This window comes from Pempheris klunzingeri, chromosome 19 (assembly GCF_042242105.1).
Source record: "Pempheris klunzingeri isolate RE-2024b chromosome 19, fPemKlu1.hap1, whole genome shotgun sequence".
Lineage (NCBI taxonomy): Eukaryota > Metazoa > Chordata > Actinopteri > Acropomatiformes > Pempheridae > Pempheris > Pempheris klunzingeri.
This window is the reverse complement of record NC_092030.1, coordinates 21,464,799-21,476,863: the sequence shown is the minus strand read 5'-3', so window position 1 is coordinate 21,476,863 and position 12,065 is coordinate 21,464,799. Positions and strand designations below refer to the sequence as shown.

The 12,065-nt window shown below is 41.1% G+C and overlaps 1 protein-coding gene across 1 annotated transcript; it reads right to left on the bottom strand.

Annotated features, from left to right (window-relative positions):
* Positions 1-1,253: 1,253 nt before the first annotated feature.
* Positions 1,254-10,977, bottom strand: septin5b (septin 5b). The gene is made up of 12 exons (XM_070850068.1): positions 10,935-10,977; positions 10,753-10,763; positions 7,551-7,641; positions 5,751-5,837; positions 4,867-4,990; positions 4,069-4,203; positions 3,872-3,989; positions 3,066-3,167; positions 2,171-2,267; positions 1,936-2,071; positions 1,551-1,653; positions 1,254-1,378 (listed from the first exon to the last, which is right to left on the bottom strand). The coding sequence occupies exons 1-12, from the start codon at positions 10,975-10,977 to the stop codon at positions 1,316-1,318; spliced, it is 1,110 nt and encodes a 369-aa protein (XP_070706169.1). The 3' UTR covers positions 1,254-1,315.
* Between the last annotated feature and the right edge of the window lie 1,088 nt (positions 10,978-12,065).

The window sequence follows — 12,065 nt, the reverse complement described above, 5'->3', positions numbered from 1 at the left end:
ACTGCAGTGAGTTTGATAAAACAACAAAAAAAAAGTTTCTTTTATCACATTTGTATTAAAGGACTTGGGATTTTTGGATAATTATAATAAATAAATCTTAATTCACGCCAGATTAATTTACAGTGCACTGTCCCTGGTAAATAAAATACAATAAATAAAATTAGATTTAAAAAATAAAGCAAAATGAGAAAAAACTAAGATAAAACGAACCAAAGCAGAGGTAAACTCAGGGTATCGACACAAGAAAACAGACGCTTTTAGATGAAAACAAGGATTTTATTATGTTTTTTTAGTCTTTTTATCACTTTTAAAGCACCCAGTAACACTGATTTTGAAAGGTACCATAAGAACAAAAGTTATTATTACGATTATCGGTTTTGTAAAGCTAACAAACTGTTGGGATCTCACTCCGTAACGTGGGTCTGGAAATATTGTGCAGTATTTTTACATTAATTTTCCCCTTTTTGACGCCACAGTTATGATTGTACACTGCAATACAGGAAGTTCACAGCTGAGGGTTTTATGTCGGGAGGAGATTATCTGTATTTACATGGTTTTACTGATGATCACGCTGAGTAAAAAGTCCTCGTAGTGAGAAATAAATGTCTGCAGGAGCAAACTCACTCATTCTGCAGTGATGAGACTTAAACAGAGGCCGATGGTTTGTCGCTCTGAATCCTGCGAGACACCAGCTGTGAAAATAAATGATTTATTTTATGCATTTAATTGTAAATTTAGCTTAAATTTAACTTGCATATTTCAGTTTTCAGTTGCAGTTTGGTTAGGTTTAGGAAAAGCTGATGGTTAAGCTCTAATTTGTTAAACTCTCCTCCTTTTAATCTCAATTATGTGTGTTTTTGTTGCCATTTGTGATTCGTTTTTGAAAACCGGCAGTGACGAACCATCGGCACTCCACACATCAGTCAGTGCGTGACCTGACAAACGATGCAGGGTTTGGTGCATCAGTTTAGTTTCACGTTTCAAGTGCAAAACATACTCTGAAATCTACTGTGCTCAAATCTACTCTATATTGCCTAACTACACTCACTTGGCTAAAGACTGTGTAAAAAAAAAAGCTAAATTTAAGCCAAAAACATAAAAATTAGGTTGAAATACATCTCCCAGCATGCTGTATTTCATCTACCGTTTCTTTGTGGGTGGTGTTTTGTAATTCGGGTGAAAGTACCGACTGTAATTATATTAAGATTTCTTCATCTCGTCCCCTGAAGAGACGGCGCCAAGCAGCCCGGTCTGAGGGTTCCATCTTTCCCCGGCTCGTCCAACGAATAAAACGTGTAAAGGTGGGGGGGGGGGGTCACAGGTCCTGCTCGTGCATCTGCTGCTGCATCTTCTGAAGCATCTGCTGCATCCTCCTCAGCTGCAGACGGGACGCCGGGAAAAAAGGGGGAACGAGCGAGGGATGAGTGACGGCTTATATAACAACATATTTGGGTCATCGTTTCACACCAGCGTCTCGGTTACACAACACCTGCTGCGATGCATCATTCACTGTTTGAGGAGTGTTACTGTTTGTTTTATTCTCCGCTCACCTCGTCGTCTTTCATCTTGATGAGCTTCTCCGTCTCCACGCCGGGCGTGGACAGCGGCAGCAGAGGGATGGGGCTCTCCACCCGTTTATCTGCATTCATCTTACTGCAAGATAAGAGATGAACTGTGTGAAGGATGTCTGGTGAAATCAGCTCAAAGTCTGTGAGTCTACAGACCTGGAAGATCGAAATAATGATTTAGCACCTCAAAATAGTAAGAAACTCACAAAAGCATAATTTAGCATCTCTTTATTTAGTATGTAGTGATTTAATATTTCATAATAACGACTTAACATCTCCTAATAATGAGAAACTTCATCAAAATAAGAAGAAACCCACAGAATATTAGTTCAGTATCTCACAGTAATGAGTTTATATGTTAAAATACCTGGTCATGGTCTGGATGCACTGAGCTCTGTAGTTCTCGTAGTGACAGTCGCTGGTGATGTCCTTCAGGTCGTGCATGTGGGTCCTAATCAGCATCGTCCGCAGCTTCACGAAGTCGCAGTGGGACGGGTTCTCCACTGCACGCAGGGTTACACAGGGTTAACGACAGGGCTCGGATGCAAGTCGGCGTTGTCATGGTAACAGAAATCTCAGACTCGCCGCGGGGAGTTTCTTACCCTCCACGATGCCCCACGGGTAGAGCCTCCCTCTCACCCTCTGACCTCGGGCCTCCACCACGGTGTTGCTGCCAATCACAGCGAAGGGAGTGCTGTCCTGCATCAGAGAACAGCAGCACAGGAAGCGTTCAGATCCGTCACTTAAAGTGTGTTTGATCCACTGACAGGCTCAGAGTGTTATTCTAAGTGTGTGACAGCATCATGGAAAGGATCCCTACAGAGAGAGACCTGGAAGATCCTTTTGGTTTAACCACAAACAGCTGTTATAAAACACACCAGACTCCATTCACAAAAACACTAATTTAATAATCTAATTAACTAATCTAATCCTGATCTACTGCTGCCTCAATTGTTTAGTTTTTTTGTGTTACTCTGTGTTACAGAAATGTTGTATTAGATCAGAATAAACCCTTTAAAAAACCAAACTCACACAATAACACAAACAAACTAACAGATTGAGGTAGCAGTAGATTTGGAACGCCTGTGTTCTGTGAGGTAAAATTGCTGTTTTTGTCAATGGGGTTTGGTGGGAGCTAGAGAGCTATTTCTGGAAAAAATGTAGAAAACAGCTGTTATGAAGACTGAAAATAAGAAAGAACATTCAAGTGATTTAATCTGTGTAAAGCTATAAGTCATATTGATGTGACATGAACATTAGCTTAAATTTTGTGTATAAAATCTGATAAAACATCTAAATAAATACATAAACAACTGTCAAATAAACATGCCGGAGTGAAAACAATACGTTTTCCTGCTTAAAGATAATAATAACCAGCAGAAAACTGCAGTACTTCAGTAAAATACCTCCAGTACTCCAGTAAAATACCTCCAGTACTCCAGTAAATGTATTTAGTTACTTTCCAAAGCAGCAAAATACCAAAGAAATAATAATCACCTTCAGCTCTTTATCTTGCCGCTTGATCTCCTCGTCTTCATCAGAGTCGCAGTCAGAGAACTGGTAGATCTTTATCCCATATTTATCTATTTCCTCCCTCAGCTGGAAGGACAACACACACACACCCTCTAAATGAGTGCTAACATGCAGCAGGAAGTCACCGTCCTATGAGGTTTAAATCTCAGAGCAGAAAAGTTCAATGTTTATTTCCCTACAGAGAGAGACCTGGAAGATCCTTTTGGTTTAACCACCAACAGCCGTTACATAACACACCAGACTCCATTCATAAAAACGCCCATTTTACCTCACAGAACACAGGAGTTCCTGGTCTTTCGCCGCCTCCATCATTATAGTTTGTTTGTGTTATTTGTGTGATTTTGGTGTTTTAAAGGGTTAATTCGGATCCAACACAATATGTCTGTAACACACAACAACAGAAACAAACTAACTGACTGTGGCAGCAGTAGACCAGCAGCTCCTCTGTTCTGCGAGGTAAAATCACTGTTTTTGTCAATGGAGTTTGGTGTGTGATATAACGGCTGTTTATGAAAATGGCTTTTATGAAAAGTGGACTTAATTCAGTGCAGAAACATGAACTAAAACTGTGAATCCCCAGCAGCAAAAAGACATTCTGCACCGACTTAAGGTCAGTGCATAAATTCAGCTTTTAATGTGCGTACTGTACGACTGTAATGGAAGCTGACGTTATACTCCATCCCTCGGGCAGCCTGGTCAATCCAGTGGATCTCGTGGATTATATATATATAATCTGCACGCATGTGAGTGTGCTTCCTGTGTGGGTTTACCCGCTCTTTGAGTTTCTTTATCTCTGCGGGGGTGAGGCAGTCGGCTTTAGCGATGAGAGGAACCACATTAACTTTGTCCTGCAGGGCCTTCATGAACTCGATGTCCACTGGACGAAGCCTGCGGGACGACAAGGACTTTCCTGAGTATTTCAACACACACGCATGCGCACAAATACCAAGTGTAACACGCGTGTTACCCGTGTCCAAACGGGGGGATGAAGTAGAGGCAGCAGTGCACCCTGTTGTCCTGGATGTTCTTCCTGTTCAGGCCGCTCTCGTCTCTGAAGTAGTGCTCGAACTGCTGGTTAATGTAGTCGGTGACCGCCCTCCAGCTGCAACACACAAACACGTCCGCTGATGTTCGTGTGGATATAGTTCGACATTTTGGCTGCATATTTGCCTTTCCAGTGGAGGAAAGTGACTCTGTGGTTAGCTTAGCTTAGCATAAAGACTGGAAACAGAGGGAAACAGCTAGCCTAGCAATGCCAAGAGCTCAGAAATACACCTACTGCTGTTTCTCAGGAATTTTTACATTTCTGCTCGTGTAAATCAAACAAAGTAAACATGTCGTATTAATAAGTGAGTTATAGAGATGAACTTTAGACAGAGGCAGGCTAGCTGTTTCCCCTTGTTTCCAGTCTTTATGCTAAGCTAAGCTAACACACAGACATGAGATTGCTATCGATCTTCTATCTGACAGAAGGATAGCAAACAAAAAATGTTAAACTATTCCTTTAAGAAAAGTCCAAAAAAAGAAGCAAACAAATAATAATTTATAATTACTTATTACTATTATTTGCATATTTGCTAAATACGACAACATAATTGTGGGTTAAATAAGAATTATATGTATTTTCACCTTTCCAGTGGAGGAAAGTGACCGAGTTCATTCAAGTAACCACGAACGGTCACCTGTGCTGGTTCCTGTAGTTTTACTGAGGTAAGGGAACCAGCCCCAAATACTCCAAATGCACCAAATGTGGATTAATCCTCACCACTCAGTGTTGTTGACAGCGTCTCCAAACCCCGGAGTGTCGACGATGGTCAGTTTCAGCTTCACCCCCTTCTCCTCGATGTCCACTGTGTGCTTTGTGATCTCCACCGTCTGATTGATTCGCTCTGTAGGACAAACATCACAGATACAGATGTGCAAAGGAGCAGTCCAGTATTATTAACCCTCTCTGTCCACATCCTGGTGTCTGAGTGACTGGTAGGTAGTAAAAGTGTTGGAACTGGTCCAGTAGATCACCTCAGCCAGCAGACACCAAACGGGCTGCAATGTGATCCTTTGGGACAACTGCACCTGATCACAGTAGGTCCACTAAAAGAGCTTGTTTGATCCACTGACAGGCTCCGAGTGTTATTCTAAGTGTGTGACAGCATCATGGAAAGGATCCCTACAGAGAGAGACCTGGAAGATCCTTTTGGTTTAACCACAAACAGCACACACACCAGACTACATTCACTAAAACACTGATTTTAGAGAACAGGACACAGGAGTCGTTGGTCAGCTGTTGCCTTGATCTGTTAGTTAGTTTGTGTTATTGTGTGACTTCGGTGTTTTAAAGGATTAATTTGGATGTGATTTAACCATTTAAATACCATAGTCACACTGTCACACCAACAAACTAGACCAGCAACTCTGAGAGCTAAAATCCCTGCTTTAGTGAATGTAGTCTGGTGTGTGTGCAGAGAGCGATATTGTGGTTAAACCAAAAGGATCTTCCAGGTCTCTCTCTGTAGGGATCCTTTCCATGATGCTGTCACACACTTAGAATAACACTCTGAGCCTGTCAGTGGATCAAACAAGCTCTTTTAGTGGACCTCCTGTGATCAGGTGCAGTTGACATTGCAGACGTCTGATTGGTCGGTGACTCACCCTCTGCGTTGAGCAGTTTTCTGTCTTTGTGCAGGTCAGTGAGGAACAGGCTGTTCACCAGGGTGGATTTACCCAGACCAGACTCCCCTGTAACACACACACACACACACAGATATGTCGGGTTTTCATTAAAGGAGCACTCCACCAATTTTACACGTCAAGGTGAGGAAAAACTCATACTGTGAAAATAATCACTCAAATATCAACAGGACTTTGAAAGAGGTTTTCTTATTGTCTGGAACAAAACCTGAAGGCTCACTTTGGCTCTCTATGAAGACACTCTACTGAGGTGCGTTATGGGAAATGTAGGATCCTGCATTTTTTTTTAAGCTTGGCCCAAAATAGGAGCTAAAATATCAGAATATCACGACATTTGCTAAAGTAAATTCTGTCTTTTCAGTGTTTTAATTTGTCTCTCGTGAGTCCTCCAACTTAATATGGGCGCAGTATTAAATCACTGGATTAACCCTTTAATTTAGCTTTAGTTTCCAGGCTTTTAGGAGGTGAAATCTAGTCATTTGTGTTGTTGAAAAGTAGATATCTATATTTTTCCAGACTTTGTTCATAGTGTTTAATTAATCCAAATAATTTTTCAGAATAAAAGTTGCTTTCCACACAGTGTTGTTGAGCAAAAACACAAATATAAAAGTGCTCCATCACCACACTGAATTAATTACACTCAAATATCACACTAGTGGTTTTTTTTTTTTGGCTCTCCAGACTTGATAAAAAATGATCTGCCACAAAAGGGACTCAGGACGCCGGCCTGAAGTGAAGCTGTCACCATAATGGGTGCTTAATGGACTTGAAATTGTTAAATAGCTAAATAGTTGTGCATTTAATCGGCAGCATCCCCCACGCTGCAGGGCCCATGCTCTTAACCTTTTGTCTCTGATTATTTAACAGATGTGTGGTGGAGATTTGTCCTCAAATTAAATAACAGACAATAAAACTAGAACAGATAGAAAGGAACAAACGAGGTGGATTTAAAGTGTCATTTAATCCACATCATCGTTCAGCTGGAGAGTTTTTGTGGCTTATTTTGCTCCTTAAAGATGAACATTCAGGTTTTAACACTCTTCACAGGAGACTTGTGAAGAAGAGAGGCGGTGTGGAGGTGTGGACCATCCTGCTCGGGTCCAAGTCCTTCTGTGTGAAGTCGGCTTTGGATTTGATCCACGAGCAGACGTGATGCACTAATGAGAGAGATTCAGCCTTCTCTAAACTAAAGTGTTCATCTGCTCAGACATGGGCCGCTAATGTTAGCATATATGGCTAACTAGCTTACTACTTTCTATGTTCATTTTAAAAATCACTACAAACTGTGATGGTAAATGATTGTTAGCATCATGTGTGGTGAACAGAAACACTGACAGGTGAACCAACAGGCATCTTCACTTGCCAAAATCACACCCACGGCTCCGATGTGATTTTAGGATCGATTTCTTCAGCTAACCCCACGACTGTTAGCTAGCTAGCTTAGCTCACAGCTACAGTATTTCACCATGTTAGCCTCAATGTCTGTAAAAGTGCTGGTTGTTGTTCTTCACTTCAAAACATAAAATATCAAAGAATCAGTGCAGCAGTTATCACGCTAGTTAGCTAACAAGGTCGCTAATCAGTCGCTAATCAATAATTATAGTATTATACTCTTATATTTATAGTGACATGAGTAAAGACGTTGCTCCTTATGGTGACATACATGTTTGTAACATGTTGTTAGTGTGATTACAGCTGTCTCTGATTAATGGTGCTGCTAGCTAACTTAGCTAACTTAGCTAACTTAGCTAGCTCACTCACCTGCCACCATGAGCGTGAAGTCAAATCCTTTCTTCACTGACTTCCTGTGTACCTGGTTCGGCAGCGTCGCAAAACCAACGTAATCTTTTTCCTGGAAATAATAAAACACAAGCACAGATAAATAATATTAGATATAGTGGATCAATTCTGTTATTGATCCATACTGTCCTACTAAGGTAAAGGGAAAATAGTAATACACAGTCAGTGTATTAGTACACAGTCAGAGTGTATTAGTACACAGTCAGTGTGTATTAGTACACAGTGTATTAGTACACAGTCAATGTATTAGTACACAGTCAGAGTGTATTAATACACAGACAGTGTATTAGTACACAGTCAGTGTGTATTAATACACAGACAGTGTATTAGTACACAGTCAGTGTGTATTAGTACACAGTCAGAGTGTATTAGTACACAGTCAATGTATTAGTACACAGTCAATGTATTAGTACACAGTCAGAGTGTATTAGTACACAGTCAGTGTATTAGTACACAGTCAGTGTATTAGTACACAGTCAGTGTGTATTAGTACACAGTCAGTGTATTAGTACACAGTCAGTGTATTAGTACACAGTCAATGTATTAGTACACAGTCAGAGTGTATTAGTACACAGTCAATGTATTAGTACACAGTCAGAGTGTATTAGTACACAGTCAGTGTATTAGTACACAGACAGTGTATTAGTACACAGTCAGTGTGTATTAGTACACAGTCAGTGTATTAGTACACAGTCAGTGTATTAGTACACAGTCAGTGTGTATTAGTACACAGTCAGTGTATTAGTACACAGTCAGTGTATTAGTACACAGTCAGTGTGTATTAGTACACAGTCAGTGTATTAGTACACAGTCAGTGTATTAGTACACAGTCAGTGTGTATTAGTACACAGTCAGTGTATTAGTACACAGTCAGTGTGTATTAGTACACAGTCAGTGTATTAGTACACAGTCAGTGTATTAGTACACAGTCAGAGTGTATTAGTACACAGTCAGTGTACTAGTACACAGTCAGTGTATTAGTACACAGTCAGAGTGTATTAGTACACAGTCAGTGTATTAGTACACAGTCAGTGTATTAGTACACAGTCAGTGTGTATTAGTACACAGTCAGTGTACTAGTACACAGTCAGTGTATTAGTACACAGTCAGAGTGTATTAGTACACAGTCAGTGTATTAGTACACAGTCAGTGTATTAGTACACAGTCAGTGTATTAGTACACAGTCAGTGTGTATTAGTACACAGTCAGTGTACTAGTACACAGTCAGTGTATTAGTACACAGTCAGAGTGTATTAGTACACAGTCAGTGTATTAGTACACAGTCAGTGTACTAGTACACAGTCAGTGTATTAGTACACAGTCAGAGTGTATTAGTACACAGTCAGTGTATTAGTACACAGTCAGTGTATTAGTACACAGTCAGTGTATTCAGTAGCTGATTTAAATCACACATTTCTTTAGTGTAACAAGAGTTGATGAAGGAAACCAGACGTCACAAACAGGTGACTTTGTCGGACAGTACGTGTGACGGCTGCCCCACGGCCTTCTGGGTCAGACCAGAAGAGGAGGAGGAGGAGGAGGAGGAGGAGGAGGAGGAGTGGGGCACATTAGCCATGTTAGTGGGACATTCCCATGATTCCTCTCATGTTTTATTGAAGTGGTGGAGGGAGAGCCGTGCCCTGAGGTTCTCCAAGTATTCATAATACACTGTGGCAGCCTCGCATTAGACATCCATGGCCAGGCAGAGTGTGTGTGTGTGTGTGTGAGTGTGTGTGTGTGTGTGTGTGTGTGTGAGTGTGTGTGTGTGTGTGTGTGTGAGTGTGTGTGTGTGTGTGTGTGTGAGTGTGTGTGTGTGTGTGTGTGTGTGTGTGTGACAGTGCTGGAGAGGAGGACGTGAGCTTGAAAAACAACAGTGAACTGGGATAAAACAGGCTTAAAGGGGACATATGGTGCCTGATGTGAACTAGGTGAACTGGTCAAATTAAAGCGCCGCTCCTCTTCCCATCATGCATCAGGTTTTTTCAGCCCCCAAAACCGACTGCGTACTGAGCACACTTAGCTCGACTCTGAGGAAGTGAGCAGGGAGCCTGCATATGGAGGTGTGGGGGTGTTTTTCTCTTTGCTTTGGCCTCCATATTGACATTTTGTGTATCTGTGGATGCAAGTCACTCCCACACACACAGACACACACACACATACACACATACACACACACACACACACGGTGAAAACACACACATCCAGACTGCCGGGTAGCACCAGGCTGCGTCCACGTCCGCTGCTCTGACTCAGCCTCGGTGCCGCCGTCCAACACGACCAGCAAAAGGCAGAACTGTGAGGCAGGAAGGATGAAAGCTGCTGGAGGGATTTGGGGAATCTGGATCCCAAAAATAAACAGGAGGATGATGAGGATGAGGAGGATGAGGAGGATGAGGAGGATGAGGAGGATGAGGAGGATGCTGCATGTAGGACAGACTGCACGAGGAAGAAACGCCGTCTGTTTACACCTGTGATTGATTTTAAATCCATTTCCAACCATCTTATTCCACTCTGTCCTACAGTGTTGTTACATATTATCAGATGATGCCAAATATTCTCAGATTATATCTTCTCCAACATGAGGATTATCTGTTTTATTTCACTATAAACTGAATATTTTTCAGTTTTTGGACATTTAATGACGGTTTTACAGACATTTTTTTAATATTTTTCTGTCATTTCAGATATATATGTAATATTTTTGGGAAATGTAGGATTTCCACCTGTAGTTTAAATAAAGTTTTAAACATAATTTGTACAGAGCGACCCAGTTCTGTCTAATTCTACTGTATTATACAGGACAGAGTTGAATTATTTGGCCGTCAAAGTGATGTTATCTACATTAAACTGAATTTAAAATGTCTTTCTATGCTGTTTTTGAATCATATAAAGCTGCAACTGCATTAATACTTATATTTTTTTTACCATTTATTAATCATTTTGTCAATAAAACGTAAGAAATGTATGATTATAATTTCCAAAGACGCCTTCAAATGTCTTGTTTTGTCCAGTGATGAAGAGGACAAAGGAGGGGAGGCCTGACATGACTGACACCAGGGTCACAGGCACCACAACACAGCAGGAGGCTTTTATTTTGGAAGGGTCTCTCCCACACACACACACACACACACACACACACACACCTTTCTCTGCTGCATCTTACCTCTCCTTCATCTGTGTCATGAAGCCAAATCCCAGAGAGCATCCATCCATCCACCCACCATCCATCCGTGCAGAGGTTTCCATCATGAGGAGACAATAAAAAACATCACGTGGCTTTGCGCATCAATCGATACCTCATTATCTGATCAGCTGATTGGTTATTGGTGACCTGCAGGGGCTTACCTGAGCGGGGCGCGCGGCTCTTGTACCTGCTGTTGGCCGTCATGTCGGACACACCTGGAGAGAAACGCGTCCGGACTGGATGAGGAGGAGGAGGCGGATCTGCAGCCTCTGATTCACAGGCTGATCGATCGATCCCACCGAGGATCCCACCGATTAATCTGGACCCACAGAGGAAATCAGCATGTCGGACACTCTGCTGCCACAGTCTGAGCCCTCAGACTGTGGAGGAGGGAGGAGGAGGAGGAGGAGGAAGAGGAAGAGGATGATGGGCATGTTTATTGTGTGAAAACCTGCCTGCAGTTCACGTGACACTCCAGCAGGTGGCAGCACGACCCAGAGTTTACACACCTGCATTAGTGGAAGTTAACAGTCTTTATTTTCTACTTCAATTATTATTATTAATAACAATAATAATAATAGTAATAATGATAACAATAATAATCATAAATCATTTATTAATAATTTTGTATATAAGATGTGAGACAATAATGATTAGAATTTCCAAAGAGCCCCAGATGAAGCCTTCAAACGCCTTGTTTAGTCAGAATAAGACAATAAAAACCAAAATATATCAAGTTTACTGTCATATATGATGAATAAAAGCAGCAAATACTCACATTTGGAATTACAGTTGGAATCACTGAACATTATATCGCTTTGTTCAAAAGACACCAGACTCCATTGACAAAAGCACAAATTTTACCACAGATACCACTAGAGTTGCTGGTCTACTGCTGCCTCAATTGATTAGTTTGTCAGTGTTATTGATTGTTACATAAGTATTGTGTTGGATCCAAACTAACCCTTTAAAACACCAAAGTCACACTATAACACAAACCAACTCATCAGTCAAGGCAGCGGTAAACCATCAACTCCTGTCTTCTGTATGGTTAAATTACTGTTTTTTTTAATGGAGTCTGGTGGCTTTAATTTAATGGCTGTTTTTGGTAAAAACATGTCTTGTTTAGTCAGAATAAGGCACTAAAAACCAAAATATATCAGGTTTACTGTCATATATGATGAATAAAAGCAGCAAATACTCACATTTAAGCAGCTGGAATAACTGGACATTATATCGCTCAGCTCAAAGACACCAGACTCCATTGACAAAACGACTACAAAGACACATGA